This window comes from Glycine soja, chromosome 18, assembly GCF_004193775.1.
Source record: "Glycine soja cultivar W05 chromosome 18, ASM419377v2, whole genome shotgun sequence".
In the NCBI taxonomy this organism is placed as follows: Eukaryota; Viridiplantae; Streptophyta; class Magnoliopsida; order Fabales; family Fabaceae; genus Glycine; species Glycine soja.
The window spans coordinates 49986024-50013545 of record NC_041019.1 but is presented as its reverse complement, the minus strand read 5'-3'; the positions used below and the strand labels follow the sequence as shown (position 1 = coordinate 50013545).

The window sequence follows — 27522 nt, the reverse complement described above, 5'->3', positions numbered from 1 at the left end:
TTTGATTTTTAGTTTTAAAACACACATTCTAACTATCATCACTATACCACCACCACTACTATTGTCTCCACCATTTCATCGTCACCACCACCGCACCTTGTCTTTGCCACCATGACTACCACATCTCACCTTGATCTGTATGACCCAACACATTTCTTCTCTTTGGCGTGACCTAGTCTGGGTCAGTGGGTCACTAGTTTAATGACAATCCTAGTCAGGATGTATTGGATTACATCAAGTTCAATGCATGATTGATCTGATATGCAACTTGACTCGTCTAGACCTTCGGGTTGTGGTCAAATCGGTCCGACTGACTGGATTGGTCCAGGTTATAAAACATTGGCATCATTCCACTGTAACTATCATGACCATCACCATTCTACCACCATTGCCACCATTGTTGTCGCCATTATTCCACCTCCACCACTGATGCAATCCAAGCCATGAACACTTGGTTCGGATCATTCCGGATGCAAATTCAAGAACACCATTGTTGGCCTTCAAGGAACACAAGAATAGAAAAACATAAAAGATGGAGAATATGAAGAAGATGAACAAAGCGACGCCACGATCCGTCGAGAATCGATAAGCCAAAGGAGAATCACCACAAAGGAATAACTTCTTTGGTAAGAATTAATTTTCAGTCAAAAACTAAAGAAGAGGCTAAGCTCTCTCTAAACACAAGCTTAATTCCAATTATGCAAAAAGTTCCAACAATTAAGAGTTTCTGAGTATTTACAGATCTAGGCTTAAGAAGATAACTAAATCTCTAACAAAGGCCTATTTACATCAAGCTCAAGCTCATTAAACAAACAAACAAAAATTAAGAATTTTTGTAAATTCACGCTGAAGGTTTGCACTAAGTCAGACACTTCGCGCTAAGCCTAATTCCTCATCGAGTTGGAATTGTGCTAAGCTAGACATCTCGTGCTAAGCTCAATTTCTTCTTGGGTTGGAATTGTGCTAAACTAGACACTCGCGTTAAGCCCAATTGTTGGAATTGCGCTTAACGAGCTGGTGCGGCTAAGCAAGCTGTTCAGTAGTCTTCAACGTGCTCTAATTCAACTTATGATTTTCTCCTTCCTTGCTTTTGATGAGTAGTTCATCCTTGATCATTTTGACCATCTCTTCTTGTAGAAGCTTGACTTTGGACCTTGTCATTGGACCCTTCAACTTATGAAGTGCTTCTAGGTCCTTATGCTCTTTGGATAGCCCTCTATCATTCCCTTCTTCTTGAAAAGAATCCATCCTCAGTTGTGCATCCAAAACACCTACATCACAAGAAGAAAGGTCAGCGACATTGAAAGTAGAGCTCACCCCATACTCACTTGGTAAGTCAATCTTGTAGGCATTGTCATTAATTCTCTCAAGGACCTTGAAAGGTCCATCACCCCTAGGTTGGAGTTCAGATTTCCTTTGTGAAGGAAACCTATCCTTCCTTAGATGTACCCAAATCTAATCTTCGGGTTCAAATACCATGGACTTTCTCACTTTGTTTGCTTGATGTGCATATTGCTCATCTTCTTCTCAATTTGATTTCTCACCATTTCATGAAGATCCTTAACAAAAGTGGCTCTAGAAAGCCCATCCTTACTAAAAATAAAAGAATCATTAGGTAAAGGAATTAAATCAAAAGGAGACAAAGGATTAAAGCCATAAACAACCTCAAAAGGATAAAAATAAGTGGTAGTGTTGGTTACCCTATTATAGGAAAACTTGATATAAGATAACCACTCTTTCCAAGTTTTCAAATTACCTTTGATGAAACACCTTAGGAGTTGTGAGAGTGTTCCATTCACTACCTCGATTTGCCCATCGATTTGAGGATGACAAGTAGTGGATAAAAGAAGCTTGATTCCAAGTTTTCCCCATAATGTTTTCCAAAAATGGCTCAAAAACTTGGAATCCCTATCTAACATAATGCTCCTAGGCAATCCATGAAGACACATAACCTCTTTGAAGAAAAGATCTACCACATGACAAGCATCACCTACTTTGTGACATGGAATGAAGTGTGCCATCTTGGAAAACCTATCAACAACCACAAAAATCGAATCCTTGCCCCTCTTGGACCTTGAAAGACCAAGTACAATATCCATGGAAATGTCGGTCCAAGGGGAGGTAGGAATTGACAATGAAGTATACAAACCATGATGCATGACTTTGGACTTTGCCTTATGACACACAATGCAATTAAAACAAAACTTGATGATATCATGTTTCATTTTAGGATAAAAGAATTGTTCATGCAAAATGTTCAAAGTCTTTTCAACTCCAAAATGTCCCATTAACCCCCCTTTATGAGCTTCACAAATCATGAATTCATGCAAGAAACTTTGAGGCAAACACAATTTGTTATTTTAAAACAAGTATCCTTCATGCCTAAAGAAACCTTGATGAGACCCCTTTTCACACAACTCAAACAATTTAGAGAAGTCACGATCTTGAGAATACAAATATTTTATGTAATCAAATCCAAACATCTTTGTTTAAATAATGGAGATTAGAGCATATCTCCTTGAAAGTGCACCGACCATAACATTAGCCTTGCCTTGCTTGTGTTTAATCACAAAAGAAAATTGTTCCAAGAACTCTACCCATTTGACATGCCTCTTATTAAGCTTTCCTTGACTTTTCAAATGTTTGAGTGACTCATGGTCACTATGAATCACAAACTCCTAAGGAAGGAAGTAGTGTTGCCAACTTTGCAAAGCTCTAATAAGTGCATACAATTCCTTGTCATAGATGAAATAGTTCAAGATGACACCCTTAAGTTTTTCACTAAAATAAGAAATTGGGTGGCCTTCTTATAACAATAAAACACCTATGCCAACATTAGATGCATCACATTTAATTTCAAAAGATTTTGAAAATTTTGGTATAGCAAGAATGGGTGCATTTGTCAACTTTTCCTTCAATATATTGAAGGCTTTCTCTTGTTCACTCTTCCACCTAAATTCCACATTTTCCTTAACAATGTCATTCAATGGAGATGCTATGATGCTAAAATCTTTGACAAATCTCCTATAGAAACTATCCAACCCATGGAAACTTCTTACATCACTCACATTTTTGGGTATGGGTCAATCTTTAATAGTTTTAATTTTCTCATCATCCACTTGGACTCTTGTAGCACTCACAATAAATCCTAGAAACACTACTTGATTAGTTCAAAATGTGCATTTATCCCTATTAGGAAACAACTTTTCATGTCTAAGTACTTCCAAGACACTCCTAACATGGTATAAGTGGTCATCCATTGTTAAGCTATAAATCAAGATATCATCAAAGTAAACAATCACAAATTTGCCAATAAAAAGCCTCAAAACATGGTTCATGAGTCGCATGAAAGTGCTTGATGCATTAGTTAAGCCAAAAGGCATGGCCAACCACCCATAAAGTCCAAACTTAGTTTTGAAAGCGGTTTTCCATTCATCACCTTCTCTCATTCTAATTTGATGGTAACCACTTTTCAAATCTATTTTGGAGAAAACACAAGAACCATGAAGTTCATCCAACATATCATCAAGTCTAGGGAGACAACATATTTTGGAGAAAACAGCCATATGTATAAGTTCATCCATGTTGTTGTAGCTTTAAAGCTCTACAACATCTTGAATGTCCTTATTCAAGCCCTTAAAAAATCTAGCCATTGTAGCCTCATTACTCTCTTCAATGTTTGCTCTTATCAAAGAAATCTTCATCTCCTTGTAATAATCATGAACACTTTTACTTCCTTGATAGAGCCTTTACAATTTGTTATGCATTTCCCTTACATACTGAGGTGGGACAAATATATCCCTCATGATTCTCTTCATTACCACCCAAGTGTCCATTCTAGGTCTTCTCAATCTTTCTCTATCCACTTGGATTTGATTCCACCACACCAATGCATATCCTTCAAATTCTAAGCTAGTCAATTGCATTTTCTTTTCTTCACTAAAATTGTTGCAATTGAAAATTTGGTCCACTTTCATCTCCCATTCAAGGTAAGCCTTTAGATCATAAGTACCTAGTAACTTGGGAATTTTGACCTTCATATAATCCATTCCATCCCTATTCCTCATATGCATATGCCTTCTACCTTCTTTATAGCCATCATCACTTCCTTGAGAAGAATAAGGTTACCGATGAGACCTCCTCCTCTCTATGTCTTCCATTCTCGCACTCAACTCTTAAGTGCTTCTTTGTATCTCATCAAATCTCTCTCCTATCCTCCTCTCAAAATTTCTTTGCAACTTATCCATTTGCTTAGCCAATGAAGCCATTAGCTTAGCGGATCTAGGAGAAGGTAGATCACTATCACTTTCAGAAACCATTGCTATAAGAAAAGGGTTAGTAAAAACAAATATTGGACCTTACCACTCACTAAGTGTTACACTCTTCAACATTTGTGTTTCACACTTATAAGACTTTTTCTATAATGTTCACTCTTGTCTTTTTCCACTCTCTAACTCTTCTTCAGCCCTTGAGATCAACCAAAGATTTCAATTCAAGGAGTATCCAAAGTGAAAGATGAAACAAATTCAAACTTGACTTAAGAGGTCAAAGAAGAAAACAAACTCTAAGACAAAACCTTGGAAGTTTAGAAGACAAGCAGTAAAAGCTCAAAAAGAAAGGACAACTCAAAAAGGAAGGCCAAATAAAGACAAATAGGAAGATATAAGAATTACAAAATTTTCTTCTCTAATGTTGTAATTTTTTTGGCTAAGTATAAACCACAAACCACTGCAATTATGCAAAACAAATGGAAGTATTAAAAAGCAACAATAAGCACACACTAGGAGAGGGGGTTATAAAATATTGATGGTAATTTTTTTTAATAATAATTTTTTTACACTTGGGTCCTCAGATTTTTTATATTTTCATTTTGACTCCAAAATATTTTTGCTTTTTGCACTTTTGTTCCTTGTATTTTTCTCTTTTAGGTCCAGAAACTTTTTATATTTGCAAAAATGCCCCAATGCTCTCCAGTAGAATTTTTGTTGGATCACTCATAATTTTTCTAGCAGTGCTATGAATTTCATGAAGAACATAAAGAACAACCCAAACTCATATTATGACCAAATCAACTCTAAATTCAACAAAAAGACAGGGAAATCGAAGGCACATGCAAGATTAACTAAAAAACACACAAGAAACACACAATTAAACACAAACAAACACCAATCAAATGAAAATCAGTTTCTCATTTTTCGAAAAAACTCAAAAACGAAAATGATAGAACTGCATCTAATTGACGGATATAATTTCGAACTGCTATTTGAATTCAAGCTTTGATTACCACATGATGCAATCCAAGACATGGACACTTGGTTCAAATCATTATGAATGCAAATTCAAGAATACCATTGTCGATCTTCAAAGAACACGGGAACAAAAAACAGAAAAGATGGAAAAGATGAAGATGAACAGAACGACGCCATGATCCGCGGAGAATCGATAAGCCGAAGGAGGATCCACCATAAAGGAATAACTTCCTTGATAAGAATCAATTTGGTTTTCAATCAAAAACCAAAGAAGAGGCTAAGCTCTCTCTAAGCACAAACTTAATTTCAATTATACAAAAAGTTCCTACAATTAAGAATTTCTGATTATTTATAGATCTATGCTTAAGAAGATAACTAAACCTCTAATAAGGCCTATTTACATCAAGTTCAAACCCATTACACAAATAAACAAAAACTAAGAATTTTCGTAAATTAACGCTGAAGGTTTGCACTAAGCCAGACACTTCGCGCTAAGCTCAATTCCTCCTTGGATTTGAATTGCACTAAACCAAACACTCGCACTAAGCCCAATTGTTGGAATTGCGCTTAGTGAGCTGGTGCGGCTAAGCGAGCTGTTCAGCAATCTTCAACACGCTCCAATTTAGCTCCTTGTGATTTTCTCCTTCCTTGACTTTGATGAGTAGTTCATCCTTGATCCTCTTGGTCATCTCTTCTAGTAGAAGCTTGACTTTGGACCTTGTCATTTGACCCTTCAGCTCATGAAATGCTTCTAGGTCCTTATGCTATTTGGATAGTCTTCTATCAACCATCATGATGCAATCCTACCCCGCAAGGGCATTGCCTAGAAGACTCCAAGTAGATTGGGCTAGAGATTCAAGGAAAGGCCCTAGGGTTCTCATGAGCCTTAGGGTAGATTTTGAGCCCATGGGCTAAGTATGAGCCCGCTTATCTTTGTAAATATTAGAATAGGTTATTCCTTCGTCCAGGCCTTGTATTTTGGCCATTCTAGTAGTATAGGGTTTTAGCCTTGTATTTCGGGGCATTTTGAGTTGTCTTTGTAATAAGGACTTTTTTTTTATTTTCATGTTTTTTGTCATGGGGGTGAGTTTAGTTATTATAGGGGGTGTGTAGCTAAGCTCTAGCTTCTCATCTCAAGGAGGTGAGCTTAGCTATTAGAGAGGTATGTGTAGCTAAGCTCTAGCTTCTTAAGGAATCTTCTTAAGGAAGCTTCTCAAGGAGGTGAGCTTAGTTATGAGAGGGGTGTGTGTAGCTAAGCTCTAGCTTCTCAAGGAAGTTTTCTCAAAGAAGCTTCTCAAGGAAGCTACCTAGTCTATAAATAGAAGCATGTGTAACACTTGTTGTAACTTTGATGAATGAAAGTCTTATGAGATACACTTCAAAGTTCCACTTCTTTCCCTCTTTTATTCCTTCAATTTCATGCTCCCCCCTTCTCTCTTTCTTTTCCTCCATTAAAGCATCCTCTTCAAGCTTCTTATCCAAGGCAATTCTTGGTGGTGAAGCTCCTTCTTCCTTGGCTTATTCCCTAGTGGATGGTGCCTCCCCTATCCTCTTCTCCTTTGCCTTCCGCTGTATCTCCATGGTGAAAAATCACCATTGAAGAACCTCATTGAAGCTCAAAGATCCAGCCTCTATAGAAGCTCCGCAAGCAAGCTTCCATCACATCACTATCACCGTCACCACTCCTATCCTATAATCTCTTTCATTGTCAATATTTTATAGTAGAGCGAAATAACATAAAACTGTTGACTCAATTTATTTATATTTTAATTTATAATTTGTATTTATAAACTAAAAACAAAGAATAAACCAAAACTGATTTTGATTTTTAAAAATTTCAAAACTAAAAATAAGAAATCATCCTGAGCGAGGCATAAAATTATCATAACTACAAATATGTATACACATGGATAAATTATTAAAGTAAACTTCACTTGACAGAAGACATTGACAATTATGATACTTAATACACTTCATGTATTGAGGCAAGCAATTATTGGAAATTGGCAAAGCAAAAAAGCACCATTACTCCATGCTTTTATACAAGATAAATAAATTATTGACAAATAGAAGTGAGCATACATATAAAAAGTATTCACTTGTCAAACATAAGTCTTAATCGATGAAGTCACCATTGTTAGAAGTATAACTAAAGAACAACATTTTAGGCCTTAGAAAATCTTAGCCGCAAGAACTTGAGTCCTGTCCGCAAGAATTTTGAAGATTAACCATAGTGTACTATGCATAGGGTAGGTTATTTCAGAATTAAACTCAAAAACGTAGTGAAATAGGCATGTATAGTGAGAAATTCCAAGGTTATAGTATCATTCATGGTTGGTATGAGATTTTTGGTGTTCTGGGCAAACAAAAAAAATTATGTTCTCATAATCATTGAAATATTGTCCGCCTTGGAATTTTTGTTGTAAAATTCATTAATAATTCATCCATAATAAAGATTATTTAAAACAATAATAACATTGATAGTTAATATTATTTTAAAAGTGGTTATTAACATTAATGATAACATCAATAATTAATAATTCATACAAAATCATTTAAAGCAAAGCAAAATTAGTTTAACAAAATTGAAAATATTAAAATTCTATTTGTGATCTATTGTCACAAGATAAATTAACTAATTTTGTTTTACTTTAAATGATTTTGTATGTATTATTTGATTATTCATATTATGATTAATAATAATTTTTAGAATAATATTAACTATTTATATTATCATTATTTTAAACAATCTTGATTATGAATGAATTATTAATGAGTTTTAAAAAAAATCTAAGATGAACAATATTTCAATAATTATGATGCCTAATTTGATAAATTATAATATTTATATAAACTAAATAAAAATTTTGGTACCCATCTGAGACCATGATGTATTATGATTACAACAGACTAGAGATAAGTCAAGTTTATCAAATACTTTCTATAAATAAACCATCTCATAAGATTTATAGTTAAACTTGAGGATTTTACTGGTCGTAAACCATAAAATTTCTATTAGGAGTGCCAACTACCATTAATTGAAGGATGTTTCACTGCCATAGTATAACAAGTTTATGGGGTCACCGTGTGTGCACTGGATCTAACTGCCTTATATCCCATTATCTACAAGTAGCCAAAAAGAGTTACAAGGATAGGACAAAAGAATCAGACCAAGCAAAATAGTAACCTTCATATCATATTTAATCATAAAGATACCATACATATCAACACCAATTTTCTAATGGTCTTGCAGTCCTGCTAATTTTGAACCAAAAGATATCATGTTCCGGATATGCCAATTTAAATCGATCTTTTAATTCAGTTGCATTACATCATTGTTAGTGAATCCCCCCACCAGACAAAGCCCCAGAGAACCGAACGACACATAGTGAACACACCACCCACAAATCAGAATCAAGCTAAACATCCCACCAAACCAAACCCTCAATTGCAAACCTAGAATCAACCAAGAGAAATAATCGCGAAAAGAAGACAATAGAAATTAAATTAAAAAAAACACTGGATATCTCATTGTTTGACCAAAATGTAAGAAGGAGAAAAACCACGAGTTTAATTTATCACCCAAATGAAGAAAAGCTGAATTGATCCCTTTGATATTATTATTGGGTTTGGATCTGTTGAGTTAAACTCATAGCATTAGAGCCTCACAATTTTTTCAATTAATAAGAAACATGTTATTTTTGAACCATAACAGCAGAACTTTTACTGATATTTGAATAATCAATGTCTAAAACAAAATTAAGGAAATTTGGAAGTGGGTAGTGTGTCATCATAAACATAAGCTACAGTTGTATATCACAAAATATATATAGAATTAGAGAAATCCAATCCTCGTAAAATTCACAAACATGTAAGGATTTAATGATTAGTTAAATAGAATGGAAACAAAACAAAAAATGAACACAATAATCTTTGCCTGCATTTAAACTGTAAAGTGTTCATTGTTCGGCAGCTTTTTTTTATCCACGAAACTTTTTAGGATTTACATGATTTTTTATAACATATATTTCTAAGGTCACTTGTCAAGAGATCTAGATAATGAACCCCATAATGAAATCATTCATAATTTAAGCATATACTCTCAAATCCATTATGGACCAGCTTATTATTGCGTTATGTGTATATTAGCAATGCATTCAATTGAGATAAATCTTGTCAGATTAAGTACACTAATTCTTATACGATTTGACATTGTTTAGAATGTCCACTAATTCCTTAAAGTACAGATGTGGTAAATCTTGTTAGATTAAGTAACAATATTTCCCAGTCTGATATTGGAAATGTTTGCTTAAAGATATATAAGCAACCAAGAGATGAGAAGTCATGATGTTAAAAGACCAAAACTTCTGCAGTTTAAGTACAGATGCGGTTACCAATATTCAAAAGGAAACCATTAAAGTTACGGCAAAAGAAACACTATATAGCTACATCCCTTATAAACTTGCTAGCATTAGTGTTTTGAAGTATGTCAAGTAAAAGAAAATATGAGTCTTCATGTAGTGGATAAAAAATTTATTCACGAAAACTCATTTTTTCGTTCGTTCAATTGCTCTTGGCAAGATCTTAATTTTATTATAGTGCTCAAAACTCATTACTTAATGAATTTCATCTTGATTAGTCATTAACTCTACAAGTATTAAATTATATTCAATGTTTAACTTATACTCTAAAACATCAGGGGTCTGGAATCAAAATATAATAAATAATAGGTCAAAAAAAAATTTTTAACCTTATTCTTAAAAATTTCCTAAAGTAATATTATCCATTAAAAAATCTCAAAGTCAATTCAATAATTATATCAAATTATTAAATGAAATCTATTAATATTTATTCAAGAAATACCATCACACATATTGATTTATCCAGATTATTAATGTCAAATTCATAGTAAATCTTATAATAAAAAATGATTTTAATTAAAATTATAAAAAATTTATTTCTCATTTTTATAATCTTTATTATGATAACAAATTATTAATTTTAATTAAGAATCTTATCAAATCAACTATTTTTTATCGAACAATATAAAAATAATAATAAAATAACAATACTTTATTACAATTAATTACATGATATATATTGAATCTTAGATATAATTATTTCCAACATCAAGGAAACTAGTATAGCATATCAGCGAGGAACAATGGTGGGAATGACACCACTGACAAGATTACTTCCTGACACATACGCGTACGTGTGTTGGTCCTCCCTTGCTGAGTTAGATCCTAAAGATGATGAGGGTGCCATTTCACCTGAATTATCTAAGGTAACATCTGGTAAACTAGCTTCACTTTCTGATAACATTGCAACAATATTTTCTAGTTCCCTCACAACATCTAGCATTGATGGCCTCTCCTCTGGATTTTCTTGGCAACAACTGAGGGCCAGAGATAAAAACTTGTCCAAGCAATCAGATGGACATAAACCCATTCTGCTCCCTATAATGGAATATATCTTGCCAGATCGACAAGCCTGATTAACCTGACACCAAATTGTGTACCATTAGTGATACGGGTTTGTTTACCTCTAATACTTCTTTCTACATGGTATGCAAATAAATCAGATATATGAGAATTCAAATGTGCCATTTTTCTGTGTACATTGTACTAGCACAATGGTAAAAATTTTGAGTTTAATTTGTATGCGTTATCAATGTAAAAGAAATTATACTACCTGTCAATAAAAAATCATTGATGGTATGATTCTTAAAATATTTATTATAATTAAAAGTTAAAAAATAAAACTTATCATTTATGTTGTTCTATGATTGAATGATAATATAAATTTTTTTTATTTTGTTCTGGTATATATTATTTACTCATAATTTTTTATGATAATTTTTATACAATATTTTTAGTTATCAGATATGGAAGAGAAAAATAGTAATTGAAATTTGAAAGAGTACCTCGTAAATAATGTGTTTCCCACGTGATATTGGTTGCATGCCCGTCAAAAGCTCCAGAAACACAATTCCTAAGCTATAGACATCACTTTTGTCAGTAAACTTTTGAGTCAACACATATTCTGGGTCAAGGTAACCCTGCAGAAAAATTACAAAGTAGTCATCATATTCAGATAGTATTGATTTTCAGTGTTAGGAAAGAATGGACACAAAAATTGCCGCACCCCAATGTATCTGATCTAATGATAAGAACAAATTTAAACTCTACTACATCTAAAAATTAAATGGTAAGTGGGATTTGACTATTATGGAAGTCCCACACTTGAGACTATGATGAGGTGTGAAGAAACTTTGCAAACAACAGTAGAAGGGTAGGATATGACAATATGACAAGCCCGAAAAATCTCATAATTAAATTGTCAAAATTGCATAAAATGTATCAGTTGAAATATTTATTTGATCATAAATTTCTCAATATAACTCCGGTCTTAAATATTGAAATTGAAATCATTATTCCAAAATTTTCTGACAAACGTACTGGTGTTCCCCTCACAACTGTTGACATGTATTTAGTATTGTTACTTCCTTCTTCGAATGATGCAAGCCGTGACAGTCCAAAATCAGCCACTTTAGCTGTAAATTTGGAATCCAGAAGTATGTTGCCGGCTTTAATATCTCGGTGGAATATAGGAGGGTCAGCATCTGTATGAAGATATAGTATCCCTTTGGCTGCACCCATTGCAATTTTCAACCCCATACCAAAATTTTGTCTTTCCTTGGCCTTTTCACTTTTACCTGCCACAGCATAGTATCTATTAACTTTGCATCATATCTTATATGCATCATAGAAAACACCACCAATTCAGCATCATGGTGTTGTATTATTATATTATTCATTTCCTTTCTTTTCTGACACTTTCTTCCTTTTAACTTCTACCTTTTTGGTTTCTAATTATATAAATAGAATGACAAAAAAAAATCATGAACAATATAAAGACTGCCTATCATGATTTCTTTTGTTCAACATGTCTGCCTCAAATATTAGGAGTAAAAGTAAGTGTTTTAAAAAGCATTCATGTAGATTGAATTTCTATCTATATATTGAAATATTATTTTTCCTGAATCAACTAAGTAGACACATATCAACTATAAAAATAAAATAAAAAATCACCAGTCGTGTAAATACATGAGTTCAGATTAGAAAAGCTATTAAACTTATTATACAAATACTAAACTTACCAAGAAGATATTAAAATTGCTTGAGCATATATAGTTTTTATGCAAATGAAAACTGCAGAGCAGAAAATATGAAGAAGAAAAAGAGATAATATGAACTGACAAAATAAGGTGGTAGATATCTATTTATATTCCAACAATTTCATACCAGAAATCCAGTCCCTTAGGGTGCCATTGGGCATGAATTCATAGACCAGCATCTAAACCAGCAGAAAGAATATATGAGAACAATATTATTAACTGTAAACTGTCAAGCTGATATGGCAAAACATATGTCTAAAACTAAGATTAAAAATTTTGAGTTCCAAAGATAAGGTTTCTTTTATATATTATAAAAGATAAAAACATCAAAGAAAGGAACTACAGTATATATTGACATAATGTGAATATCTAGTGACAGATTAAATACAGAAACCAGTTGCAGCATGAAATTCAAGTGCCTCTTCTAAGTGATGAACCCATCTCATCTGTGAGCTTAACATAACAGACACACCAACCAGATTGTGAGAGTCGTTTAGAATAAAAAGGTTTTAGTATGTATATTCCCTTGGCCCATGTGCTTGTATATACTTAACCTAGTAATACAAATATAAGGGTAGCTACACATTGTTGTGTACCCAATGAAACCTCATTCATATGCCTCTCTCTCTCTCTCTCTCTCTTTCTACACAGATCAACATAAAGAAAGAACATAAGAAAAGGTTTAAACAGACTAAAAACAGGACTAATAGAAAATTTATGTATCTTAGCACAACTGCCCTGATAGTTAGAGGAATATGTATCTTATGCTATGGCATTCTTTAATCATTATTCAGATTCGTGCACAACAAATTACTTTCTCACACATTTGAATTCTTTAACAACACTAGCTTAAAGATGATACAGACGACAAAAGTGTAGTTACTAGCTATACAATGTGATATATACCTGCTCCTGTTCTTCATTGCAGTACCCAATCAGCGAGACAAGATTTCGATGGTGTAACCTTGATAAAAGTTCAATCTCAGTCAAAAACTCTTTTTTGCCTTGTAAAGAACCTTCTGCTGCTCGTTTAATGGCCACAAGTGTTTCACCAGATAAAATGCCTTTGTAGACATTCCCATAACCTCCTTGACCAACTTTAGTTGAGCTGCTAAAATTGTTAGTAGCAAGGGCCAATTCTCTGAAAGTAAATTCTTTCACACTGTCTATCTTAATAGATACATTAGGGGCTGCAAAAAGAAATAGGCATATAAATCTTATTCTTCAAAGAAATCTAAAATCACACTATTAGCAGATAGCCATAGAATACTTACATTTCCTGGAAATCAAGTGCTGAAATTTTCCATTTCTTGTAGAAATCAAGCTAATGATTATAGCAGATAATGCCAAAAGAGCAGCAGCTGCTATTAAAGCAGCAGCTAATGTGACTGCACTTGTGGAACTCCTCCTCTCCGAATCTTTAGCTATAAAATGGAAGTTAAATTAGAGAAACTTAACAAAGGTTAAAAGGAGATATCTTTAACCGAATACAAAGAGGGATACATATTTTGGTCGCTTGTCTTTGTGTGTGCACAAAATGTCGCAAACATAAGGTATATACTATATATATATACCGAAGATCAAACCAGGTTCCATTGATCATCATCTCAGTTAAGTGGTACATATAAAAACAGAGAACCTATAACAATTTGAAGATTATTGATAATAATAATAATAATAATAATAATAATAATAATAATAATAATAATAATAATAATAATAATAATAATAATAATAATAATAATAATAATAATAATAATAATTGGGCAACTAAGGGAAAACACTTGAAATATTTTTACCAATGAGTTTCGAACAAATCATATAAGTAAAATTAACATCATATTTTATCTTTAAATAAGAAACTTTCTATTCTCCAAAATAATCTTTATCTTTAGATTATCTATGAAAAAAATTATTTTAACAATTTATTTGATGAAATAACTTTTGTATTTGAATATATTAAGTAAAAGGTGATTTTAAGATATTCTATTCGGTTTGATTTGTAAATTTTTATAGTAAAATTACAATAAAAGGGCTATAAAGTTATTTGCAATAGTCAATTTTATATTTAAAATAATTAATTGTTAGGGATAAAATAAGAAAAACAAAAGTTAGCTAAATAATAATAATCCAATTCAAATATGATATTTTAAGAGTGCACAACCTCTCAGTATTATGCATGGTAAATTGACAATAACTTCTACGAAAATCTTCTACAGAAGTGTTAAATAGTACATGCATTTGATGGGATGCAATGATGACAATATAAAGATCAACATGGCATAAATTTGTTACATACGTACGTTTATAAGATAACATAAAATAATAAAATTTAGAGATTAAGAAACTTACCATTTGCATAAGGTCCAATGAGTGTGAAGTTCAGGAGTTCATATGGTCCAAAAAAATGATTGGGAGGAAAAAGCCATGATGTAAATATAGTTTTGATGCGATAAACCTCGCTTGCATTGAACAACTGGCCGGGATCATTGTATGAAGGAAACAGTTTTAGATACATGGTAATACGATGTCCATCTTCCCAAGAATTTATTGATAACTGATAGTTGTCTAAGTTTAAGGACTCAGTTATATATGCTATAAATCCACTTATATAGGGAAGAAAGTAAGAAAAACTTGGACTTTTCAGCCTGTATTCAATTGTCAGAGGTGCTGCACAATAGCAAGGAATTGGGAAAGAGGGGACATGTAATTCATAGAAATTATCTGCTTGGCAATCTAGAACTACTGGACAGGCAGTTGTTGAATTTGTTGGGTTTTGGTCTACTTCATCTTCATCTTCACCTCCAACATGTCCACAATATTGACCAATACTTCGTATGTTAGAATTGTTACAGATTGGATTGCCAGAAAGCCTTCAAGGAAGAAAGAAATTAAAGATATGATTAGAGATTTATGCAATGACATGGAACACAGATATGAATGACACGAACACTACGAAATAGCAAATTTAAAAATGATAGAGCTAGCATGACACCGCGATATAATATATAATATAATAGTATAACATTTAAACTTAATATATAATTAACATATATAAAATAAAATAAAACTTATACATCGTGAGAGAAATTGTGATTTATAAGTGAACATGAATTGTTGTATACATAATAAAATGCTAAAATTTATTTAATTATTATAGTATTCCAATTTGTATTTATATTAGAGCTGACAATGAGTAGTAATATAACTAAAATAATATATAGGTAGGAAATAATCTTCACTTTTTATACTAATTTTAAGGATTGTGTTGGATTCAAATTCAACACGTTTGATAAAGATAAAATAAAGACAAATAAGGTATACAAGTAGGTAAGAATTAAAACATGATAAACTGTTATCATATCATATTTGATACACACCAAAGAATCTAATAGATAATTAATTAATCATATAAATTATGCATAAATGATAAAATTATCCTTATAAAAGATGATGGCAGTTGTGTTTAGAGTTGTATGATGAGTGTGCAATGATGATGGTTGAAGTAATGATAGTAGTAATAGTAGTCATGATGATAATCAACTAGTGTGGGAGGGGAGACACAAGTAATAATGACTTTGACAAGAATAGTGGAAGTAAAGGCAATGATGGGGGTTGGGAGTAATGGGGATCAGTGTGGAGACATTAGTAGGGTGGAGTGACATTATTAATAAAAATATGATGAGAATAATGATTATAATGATAATGACAATGATAATAATGACTGGGATAAAGAACTGACAAAATATAAGTAATGTGACAATGACCACAAGTGGTGATAACGGTAACAATATATAGCAATTGTGGCATGGTGGTGGTAGGGTAAGGGCAATGATGATAATAATGGTGGAAGTGATGTAAATAAAGCTTGAAAACAAGTTAGATTAGGCCAAACATTGTAAGGTTTTAGTTAAACTTGGTTTCTAATTACAAAGTCTAGCCTAACTCATTTGCCTATTATATATCCTTGTTAAGTTTAATTTTTTTTTTTAATTATGCTATTGGAATAGAGTATTTATTAATTTTGTCGATAATTAATCTCTATCAAAAAACCTAATTAACTATTTTTAATGAGATTTTTTCTTCCAATCATATTTTTCTATCAATAAAACTTAAATATAAAATCTTACTTAAAAGAATAGAATCTAATATTACTCAAAGAAACTATTTATTGATTTGTTAAGTCTACTCTGAGTTGTTTAAAAGTTAGATTTGTCACAAAAGTCTATTTATAATAAGTCTATTTTGGATTAAGGTTTATAAACAAGCGAAGAAACTTGTCGAAGTCAAATACGCCAACGAGCCTATCAGCATGAATATATTATTATATATAGAACTATTATATATGTGCGTGTGAGAGAGATACGTAGGTGGATCCGTCAGGCCTAACAAACTTTTATAAAGGCCTAAAGCTTATCTTATTTTTTTTCTGGTACCGTGGAGATAAAAAAAAAGAAGCTTATTTTAATTAATTAAACAAGCTTATATTAATAATCTAATTTAAATTTAAACTTTTTATAAAAAAAAAAAAAAAATAGGTCAAGTTAGGCTAAACCTAAAGTGGGTTAGACCATAAGCACTAGATTGGCCACGTGACCTGTTTCCTAGCAGCAATGGCAATGGTTATATAGTGGTAATTAACAGAAATGACCATGGTGGAAATAAGAAGAACAATTGCTCGGTGTGGGGTTGTGGTTGAGGATAAACCAAAAATATTTATATATTTTATCCTGCCTCTCTGTAGCCCATCTTTTTTGTATCAAGCAACATCTCTCCTTTTAGGTTAAATTTTTAACTAACGAGATAAGATATTCTATTGTGTCGGTTCATCAAACTATGGATTTAAATAAAATAAGATAGGTTATCCTATCCTATCTTCATATCCGAACCACTAAACAAATCCTAAAATTTTGAAAAGGAGAAGGAAAATATTATTAAAATACAACTGAAGTGTGACAACAGATGAAATGAATATTAAACATAAATGCATGTGATATATTATGAACTCGATTTGAACAACAAAGATTGAGCATATATGTAATTGAGAAAACCTTAAGGTAACATTTGCTGGGGGGTTCAGATTTCCCAGAACTTCCAATAGCGAGTTGTTTTGGAGATTACTGCATAGATAAGAGAAAAAATGAATTTATTTTGGAAACAACAAATATCAAAATACACTCAATTTAAAACAGTAAGTTCCTTGTCAAAATTGTTTAGTTTGTTGCAAAAATTAAACTCAATATTCCTTGAGTCTGTAGTAGTAACCCGGATTCAGAAGTTACATTGTAAGTTTATCTTTAGTATTTAAGGCCACGTTCTCCCATATGCTAGCAGGGATGGATCCAGACAGTAAATTGTTCTCAAGTGACCTGTGTTTAACAATGAAACAAAAACATCAATCCAATGTGCAAACAAATTCACTTGGATAGAAGTCTCGCTAAATTCCAGAGATGGCAACTTGCTTCTTACATAGAGAGTTATTTAAGAAAATTCAAGATATTGTTATGAAATAATTAAATAAATATCATGTGAAACACAGGTTGACAAGAATCTTCTTACAATTTTTGAAGATGAGGGTATATGAAGCTTCGAGGAATTGATCCATCGAGATGATTATTATTGGATAGATCACTGCAATAGCAAGAAAATTATGACTAATTAATTGGCTAGGATTAAGCTAAATAAATTATTAAATTACATAATATTCTCTTATTTATTATTAGATAGTAATTAGAGATTTATTCCTTGTTACTCATTATTAGATTGATGAATGTAATTAATACTGATCTCACTTACTTTTTTAAAATAAAGGCTTCATGTGATGATCAGAGCACACACAACTTACAATAGTACAACATTTTTATATGATATTAGAGCAAAATATTCTTATTCTTGGATGAGGTATCACTAAAATCCTGTCTTACCCGGAACCCACGCGCGCGCATCTCACGCTTTCAATGTGTGTTCTATTCACTGATGAACAGTACCTCCCTTAATTGTGGGCATTTTTTTTACTAAATTGATCTTAGGTAATCAATTCTGATCTTATTTGTTTATTGTAAATAAAGACTTTGGGTGGTCATCCAAAACAAAAAATTTCTACAAATTCTATATAAATACTGTGAAAGTAAGGAAACCAAGAACATCATATATAGATACAAAATATATAAATAAAAATTGACTATTTACGTACATAGTTGTCATATTGTCTGCAAGTTCTGATGGTATATGTCCAGTAAACTGATTCCAGCTAAGGTCTCTAAAACATGAACCAATCAAATTAGTTTGTAACTAAAACATGAGTAGTAAATGATTTTACTGTCATTGATGCAAAATATAAAGTAAAGCAACAAGATATACTTAAACATACAGATAGGTGAGGTTGGCTATTGAACTGAAATCAGGAATAGTTCCTTGCAGACTGCAGTTTCTCAGACTTCTGTTGAGTCAGAGAAAAAATGAGCTTAAAAAACAAAAAATAATCACAATTTTGTTCTTGAATCCATAGTTTAAAAGAACATTTTGAGGTAAAAGCTTAAGCACTCGGGTGAGAACTAAAAAGAGGTCATTAAATATCTGTAACATGCTATTTAACATAGTAAATTTAATATTCCATTCCCACTCATCAAAAAAATATTAAATTTAATACAAACAAAAGAACAAGTATCTATCCTAAAAGTACTTACAGTTTTACTAAACTGGAAAAGTTTGCATAGGTAGAAGGAATCCCACTCCCACTGAAATTATTGTTATCAAGTTGACTGCAATGGGAAAAAGTCAATATGAAAATCATAAATTGTAGCTAAAGTGCCTATTCTAGCCAAGTTAATGTACACATAAAAGCACTTAAAGTGATAGCATACAGTGACATCAATGCTTATACATTTAGGATTTTGATATCTTTCTCTGTTTTTGGAGATTTTATTTTTGGTAAGATATTTGTTTCATGGAAATTTAGTTAGGATATATTTAGGATTTTTGTAATCTGATACAAACTAGAACCAACAGTGTGAAATAATGGAACAATAAACAATGGTCAATTGAAGGCAAAACAATCGGTATTAATAAGGGAAATTAGAATAGAAATGAGACTGTTTGATCAGCACCTAAGTACTTGGGAACCCTTAAAAGCTAGTTGTTAAGGGGAAAGAACCAAGCACTACTTAAATGCTCCACCGATCGTCTTATACTACTCAATGTGAGACTTAGGCACCCCATAATACCCAAGTTCCTATGATATCACCACCCTTTAGATGCCTTGTGCATAATATTGTTCCAAATACCCTTTAGATGCCTTACCAACATACTTGCAAAATGTGCTGAATAGTATGGTATACATGTAACTGAAGACTAGAAGAAACATCTAAAGGCTACACTATAAGTATTGAAACACAATGATAAAAAATGAAAATGTTGAAAAATCACCCTAATTGTGATCACCCCTAGGTAAATGTCGGCAAAGAGGGGTGTGTTAAAGTCTCACATTGTGGAGAGTAGTCATGAGCAAAAGGGGACATGTTGAAGTGCCACATTGATTATAGATAGTGCCGAGATATAATATATAAGTGAAGATCAATCCTCCTCTTACAAGTTGATTTTGTAGGGTTGAGTTAAGCTCATAATTCACATCTATCAGAAACCACTAATGCATGCGAGACAACAATAATTGCAATCATATACTTGCCCTGAAGAGCTAAAATCAGCATAAAGTGTAGGGAGTCCTTGAGAACAAAGGATAGAATGCCTACACAGACATTTTGTTTTGCCATTTAGTTCTGTTATGTGATAGATCCTCCATGGCTCTTCTATAAGTCATATCTGTTAGAAGTTGAGATTTTTCAGCTGTTATATGAAATGTCTCTGCAACTTTTCTGATTACTTTTTAAGCTAGGCTAAAAGATTCCTTTGTTTTATAAGAGCTAGTTGTTGGCTAATGATGCCTACTTTTATATCTTAGTCATAATTATCTTGTTCCTCTTCATGTGTGTGGTTGCTTGTTTCTTTTAATTGCTTTTATGTTGAGTCCAATAGCTCCGCTTTTGAATCCAATAGTATTTCTGCATCGTCCAATAGTATTTTCGAGTCCAATACCTTTATGTTCTCTTTTCAAACGATATCTTCTATTATCATACTCTCAAGAAAACATGTATCTACACTGCATATTAAGCAATGCACGTCGACTACAGTAATACAAGTAATAAATGCTACAAATCTAAACAATGTGGAAGCAGAACATACAGTATTCTTAACCGTTCTAACATAGAGAATTCTGGTGGAAGGTAACCAGATAAGTTATTGTTGTCCACAAGCCTGAAAATCGATTTAGAAAAGGAGACAATGAAAACTTGCAAAGTCATTCCAATATGCTTCCCAAGTTGAAATGGAAGCTCTAAATCACAATCAAAATGTAAAAGTTTGGCTTCAATACTCACAAATGCACAAGATTGGGCAGCTTTGAAAGCTTGGATGGAAGTTGATTGTTGAACGAGTTGTTATTCATGTGGCTGCAAAGATTAAAATGAAGCAGATAAAAGTACATGCAAGAACTCTAGCTCCTAGCTGAGTTGATGGTGCGTTTGGTTTATAGATTCACTTACAGATGTTTAACTTTGACCATTTTGACAAATGACTCTGGAATAGGACCTGACAATTGGTTTTCATCAACTTGGAATCTATCTAAATTCGTAAGGTTGCCAAGCTCATCTGGTAAAGTACCAGATAACTTATTCCCGCTTAGAAGCCTACATAGACAATATAACGAAACAGCTATTCAGCACTAGCATGATCACTGCTGTTCAATCATGAACATTGACATTCAAAAATCAAGACACCAGACGTTTCCCCCAGATAGAAGCGTTTATTTTACCAAAAATCTTCCTTGTATATTCAGTCAATTTTAGACTCTGATCTGAACTACAATCTTATGTTACAAAGAAATACAATGTGTTTATTTATAGCACATCAAGATCAAGTGAAGTCTAAATTTTATTTCCCGTACACACTTAAGCAAATAAGATCCATCTTTTAAAACAAATCTTGGACAATCAAGTAAGACAGACAGATTTCCATCAAATAAAAACATGATGAGGAACTATACTAATAATTTATCTGCTTTAGCAAAGTTCTTACAAGAGTTCCAATGATGTAATATTTCCAATTTCCTTTGGAATTGTGCCTGTCAAATTATTCCGCATGAAAGACCTTCAAGCATAAAACAATGAGGATATTAACATGCCATAAGATATTACATTTTTTCTGATACTGTTTTTTTCTTTCTTCCAGACAACAATTTATGACATTACACAACTCACAGTATCTTAAGATGAGATAGCTGACCAAGCTGGGGTGCTAAACTTCCCGAGAGATTCATAGTCATTAAGTAGCTTCATTAAAAGTGGGGTAACAGAAAATAATTAGAATATAGAAATCCCTTGAATATTATATAAACACTTTATAATATCTAAATAAAAGAAATTGAAATTGAGAACAAAAAAAGAAAGTAGAAGGATAAATATTGCATACAGCTTTTGGACATGGAAGTAACCATTAGCCTCCTCCCTATCAGAGCACCAAACCCCTGCCCAGTTTGCCATACACGGATCTCCCGAATTCCAGTTCCTCATATTGCCCATGGGATCAATCAAACTTTTCTTGATGTCTATCAGTGCATTTACTACAAATATAGGTCAACTTTTAAGGTTAAAAGTTTTAAATGCTAAAGCAAATTACATGTAAACAGCACATACTACCCCTAAACTTATCATTATCATGATAGCAAACCCCTCCTCATTTTCCAGGTTGGACTGAAATTTTAATCCAAGTTCACTCGTTTAGAATCTTAAATCACAAGATGAAAACAGAAAGATTCAAAATTCTGTAGGCCTTTACAAATTCACCTTCTGAAGGATCTGTTTGTGAGGCTGCTATGAGGATGATGAAACAAGATGAAACAAGCAAGGCATATCCATGAATTCTTAGAGTCGGCATCACAGTATATCCTGGAAAGCAAGCAAATGGAAAGGATGAACGAAAGAAGTACTGAAACATTGTAAGGAATAAGTTTCATTCATATCCTACATTCAAAACATAAAATGAATACTTTATTGGCCTAAAATTTCTTGAAACAAGGAAGAATTAACCACTACCAAAATACATGGAAACCCTGACATCTTTGTCATTTACCCAGGTAGCATCAATGAAATTTAAAAATAGAAAAACTAGCTGAAAGCAAGTATGTGCAATAACATGTTGATTTTTCTAGTTCCAAACTTGAAATAAGTTCAAAGCTGGTTAGTTAGTTTGTGGAACCTAAGAGACTATTTGGTTCGAGTATTATTTCTTTATTATTTACTTACTGTTTTCACTCTTTCTAATAATTATGAGTTTAATTTTCATACACTCTAAATAAGAAAGAAGTTTTACATTCAGCCTAACCGGTATAATGGGACACCTCGGCCTAGAATATCTCAGTGACTCAACCTCAAACTACAGTTGTTGATTGAAGTCAACACCCAGATGCAGGGTGCTTAAAGTACACTTATAAACAGTAGATTGCATTTTGATCTGGAGTAAAGTTATCATATCATAACACTATATTGGGGAGAAGGAATGATGAATTTTAAGTGTAACTAAGTCTCAGATCATGGCCCTCAAGACACTTTGAGCTCATATCGCTGTATCAGATAATCTAACTCATCTCTAACCCTGTAAATACCACTAATGTCATTGATCAGATACGCATTTAATGCACATCATCACGCTGTTTGGTTATCTTGTGCTATGGGAGAACGGAACCTAACTTCTCAGTTTTTCTTTCTGCTTCAAAATAACAATGGAATGGACCCCAAGCCTAAATTAATCACCAAATTCTGAACAAAACCGATCCCCGTAGGCCATTACCCCGAAGGACCCCCCACAACTTCAACCACCCAATTAAGGTAAGGTATTGTTCTCAATCCATGCATGGAGATCTAAAGTATAAACCTGAACGTGGAGAAGGCCAAGCAATTGAGTAGTCTCAAAACAAATCTAATCCTAAACTATAAAGCACTTTTAGTTTATAATGTTTTAGTATTTTTTTTTTCATTTTAGTACATATAGTTTTAAAGTTTTGTTTTTATCTTTTATATTTTCAAAAGTTTCAGTATATTATATTTTAAAAAATTTATTTTAATTTTTTATATTTTTAAAATTTTCATATTAATCATTTATTTCGTTTTTGCTAAAAGAATGTTAATGTTCCATGATATTTTAAATTTTGATGGAATACTAGATATAATTAAAATAATTAATTTAAAATATTAACGTAAAAAATAAACTCTTGAGAAAGATTAAAAAATATTGAGAGATTAAAAGATATAATTTTTTTATTTAAAGGGCTAAAAGAAATAAACTCTTGAGAAACTAAAAGCATAATTAAATTTTTATTTTATGGATTACAAAAGATAAATGTTTACTTTTTAGACTAAAATACTTTTTTAGTCATTTATGTTTTCCAATATATCTTGGTCTCTTATATTTTACAAAGTTTAATTTAATACTTTGTGTTCTTAAAGTGTTCTTAAAGTGAGACAAGATAATATTAGTCCTTTCAAAATAATGATCTTTTTTTACACGATTTAAAGCTCTTTTTTAACTAATTCATAAGCTTGTTCTATTAGACTAAAATTATGAAACTCACCTAATGTTAGAACAAAAAGAATCATTAAGTGAGTCTTACAAGTTACCAAAAAATAAATGATATTACATTTTTCAAATTTCTGATAACTCGTTGGATTTAATTTTCACGTGATTTTTTCATGTTTATGGTTCTTTTTTATTTGAACGTCCCTTAGCTTCTACGGTTTCATATAACTAAATCAAACAAAACAAATTTCACATCTCGAATTGATAAAAAAGGATTCAAAATTGAAAATAATCATTGTTTCAGAAGAATTATTTTGGCTCACTTAAAAAATATGAATGATTAAATTCAAATTTAAAAAAATAAGAAATCAAACTAAATATAATCAAATATATAAAGGACTAAAAGTATATTTTAACCTACTTTTTATAATAAATAATTATTTTTATTATATAAATTATATTTTGAATTTAAAAAAATAATGAATTTTATTATCTAAATATTTTTTAAATTTATAATAAGTCATTTAAATTATAATATAAAGTTATTTAACTATTGAAAAATTAAAAAAATATTAAATTTTAATTTAGAAATAGAGATGAAAGATAATAGAATTAAAGAAAGAGTATTAAAAATATAATAAAAAAAGTATTCTACTATATTATAAATTAGAATCATAACTTGGAGTGTTTCACTTTCCTTACTCTCTCAAAAATACATTATCAATATTTTCCTTCATTTTTTAAGATAATTTCATAATTTAAATTATTTATTATAAATTTAAAATATAATTATGTATTTAAATATATATTTTAAATTTTAATCATATAAAAGTGAACATTTATCATGTATGTTCTGATTAAAGATGGCAACGAGACGAGACAAGCAGGAATATCACTTAAGCGATTACTTAGATTTTTTTAATATTTGGGATATCAATGTGTATCCATGGATATTTACAAAAAAATATTTTAAATCAAAAATAAATTTTATTATATTTTTATTTATTCTAATACTTTCTTTTAAAATTTATTAAGTTATAACTAAAATTATTCAAACATTCTACACTATTAAAAATATTGATGGATAATTCTTAAAAAATATATAATTATTTTCTAAACTCCAAACAAAATTATTTAAAAGTGACTCTCTAAAGTATAAACTCAATTAAGACTACACTAAAATATAAGTCCAAAAAAAATTATATTCCAAGACATAAGAACAACTAAAATATTATCAGGTAATGGTACTTGTGAGTAAGAATACCATGATACTTGTTCCTGTCTTATTAACAAAAATGTGGTGAAAATATTCATATTCATTATCTATGAGTACGTTTATTTGTTGTGAATTTGTGTGGGTGTACATATTTTTGTCATCCTTAATTTTCATCGATCAAAAAGTCTCACATGATTAAGGAATCAAAATCAAAGATAAATTTTAAACATTTTTCTTTCTTAACCCACCAAGACACCTTTTAAGGATACATCACAGACCATAAAACTCCAAAACAAATTATAATTTGAATATAGAGTTTCTTACCGACTAGACTAACCTTTATTGGCATTATTTACTTATTATAATTTAAAATAAAATAAAAACTCATGTAAATAATTTTAGATAAGAAGAAATTTATACTTTTATAACACTAAAAAAAACTTTTTTGAATCTTTAATGTACTTAAATAACTAAAAAATGACAAATTTTATTAGATAAGGACAAATTTTAAATTTTATATTGATAAGAAACTCTGTAATTTATTAATAATTTTTCTTATAATTTTATAATTTAAAATTAAATTAAAATAAAAAAATACAGATAGAAATGAAGAAAGAGAAATAGTTTTTCTAATTTAGAGATTGAGTGAAAGTCATTTTAAAGGAGAGAAAAAAGAAAATATAAATAGTGAATTAATTGAGAGAGTAAGAAAAATTAAAGTTTTGCTCTCCAGGTTTTTTTTTTTTTTACCTACTAAACTACTTTAATTTAAAACTTTTCATTTTTGTTTCTACTCTTTCATTTCTTTTCATCCTTTTTTACCAAACACACCATAAGAGGAATAGAATGTAAAATTTGATTCCTAGCTTGAACAATAAATGATATAGCTAAATAGCTAAATTATGAGCAACCTCATTTGCTTTGCCTCCTAAAAATTAAATCAAACAATAAAGGTTTAAAAACACCTTTCCTTTGTTTCCCCTGCAAGGCTCCAACTAGGGGTGTTTGAAGATAGGAAAATAATTCTCATCATTTTCTTATGAAGATTATACATTCTTTATTCTTTATGAAGAGAAATATTTATTTTCTCAAAAGCTTAATAATGAAAGAAATGGAAAGGATGTGTATCCTCAAAGATTTGTTTGAAACAATTTTGAGCCAAAATTTTAGTTTTTAGTTTTCATTAATTTATTTTCAATTTTTTTAATTGATTTACATTTTTTTAGATTAGATTGAATTTAAGCCCAACAAAAAAGTCTAACTTAGTAATTAAGCACGACGTGTCAGTTATCATTATTACCTTTTCTTTTATTGGACCTAATGACTCCCATCAAAACGGATTTAGATCTCCTGTCCTAAAAAATTCATTGCAGGAAGTACAGTGTAATATCACACAACACACTTTTTCTTATTCTAATTTTTTTATCAATGTTTTATTTAATTAATAATAAACATGTGTGGTTAAATTTAGCATTGCACCGCTTGCAGTGAATTTTTCACTGCAGGATATCCAAACCCCCAATCAAAAGTCATGTAAGTAAAAGAAATTTTATCGTGAATGAGAGATATTATTCAATCACAATCCATTATATATATATATATATATATATAAAAATAATAAGTTTATTAATTTTTAAAATAGTTATTTTAAAATAATTTAAATAATAATTTGTAATTAAATGGTAATTTCAAATTATTTTATATTATCAATAAATAAATTTAAAACTTTATTATTAAAAGCAAAAAGTCTCTTAAAAAAATAATACAAGCTAAATCCGGCCTTAAGTACAAGATTAAAAACAGGCCTAGAGCTAGGATATGAGCAGCTTAGTTAGTCTCGCAAAACATGAAGCAAATAAAGATGGTCAGAAATTACATATATAATAGAAATTACCTTGTTAGCAGGCACTTCCTTTTTCTTTCTTTTCTTCTCCTCTCTCTCTGGATTCGTCTTTTGTTCTCTCTCACTCCTCGCTGTCCTCTGTTTTCTTTTCTTTCTCTTCCACATTCTGCTAATCCCTTCCTTCTCACTTTATAATGCTTGTTTTGACGCGGAGTGGACTTAGTCAAAATAGATAATTAAGCCCCCTTTTCCACACGTATTTTTAATAATAATAATGCCAAAATATATTTATCATCTCTAATAAATATTTCAATTTTATGTTTATTTTTTAATAATTTTTTTCTTTTTTTTTCCTTTATAAAATAAAATAAAATATTTTTTATCCTCGATATTTTTTTAATCTAATAAA

At 31.0% G+C, this 27522-nt stretch overlaps 1 protein-coding gene across 1 annotated transcript; it reads right to left on the bottom strand.

Annotated features, from left to right (window-relative positions):
• Positions 1–10324: 10324 nt before the first annotated feature.
• On the bottom strand, positions 10325–27276 carry LOC114396784 (probable LRR receptor-like serine/threonine-protein kinase At1g06840). Its single transcript, XM_028358946.1, has 21 exons — positions 27165–27276; positions 22326–22427; positions 21952–22102; positions 21741–21812; positions 21559–21630; positions 21027–21170; positions 20862–20933; positions 20668–20739; positions 19116–19190; positions 18800–18868; positions 18623–18688; positions 17989–18060; positions 17712–17798; positions 17481–17549; positions 14782–15302; positions 13704–13853; positions 13336–13619; positions 12557–12608; positions 11711–11967; positions 11176–11310; positions 10325–10751 (listed from the first exon to the last, which is right to left on the bottom strand). Exons 2-21 carry the CDS (start codon positions 22414–22416, stop codon positions 10401–10403), a joined length of 2862 nt encoding a protein of 953 aa, XP_028214747.1. The 5' UTR covers positions 22417–22427; positions 27165–27276; the 3' UTR covers positions 10325–10400.
• Between the last annotated feature and the right edge of the window lie 246 nt (positions 27277–27522).

What these genes read in the sequence shown, in the direction of transcription:
- LOC114396784 (XM_028358946.1), bottom strand. Translation starts at nt 22,416, where the DNA reads ATGCCGACTCTAAGAATTCATGGATATGCCTTGCTTGTTTCATCTTGT. An exon ending in ATGGTCAAAGTTAAACATCT is followed by an intron (nt 20,934 to 21,026) that starts GTAAGTGAATCT and finishes TAATCTTTGCAG; the next exon opens with CCACATGAATAACAACTCGT. An exon ending in GCAGACAATATGACAACTAT is followed by an intron (nt 18,061 to 18,622) that starts GTACGTAAATAG and finishes TTGCTATTGCAG; the next exon opens with TGATCTATCCAATAATAATC.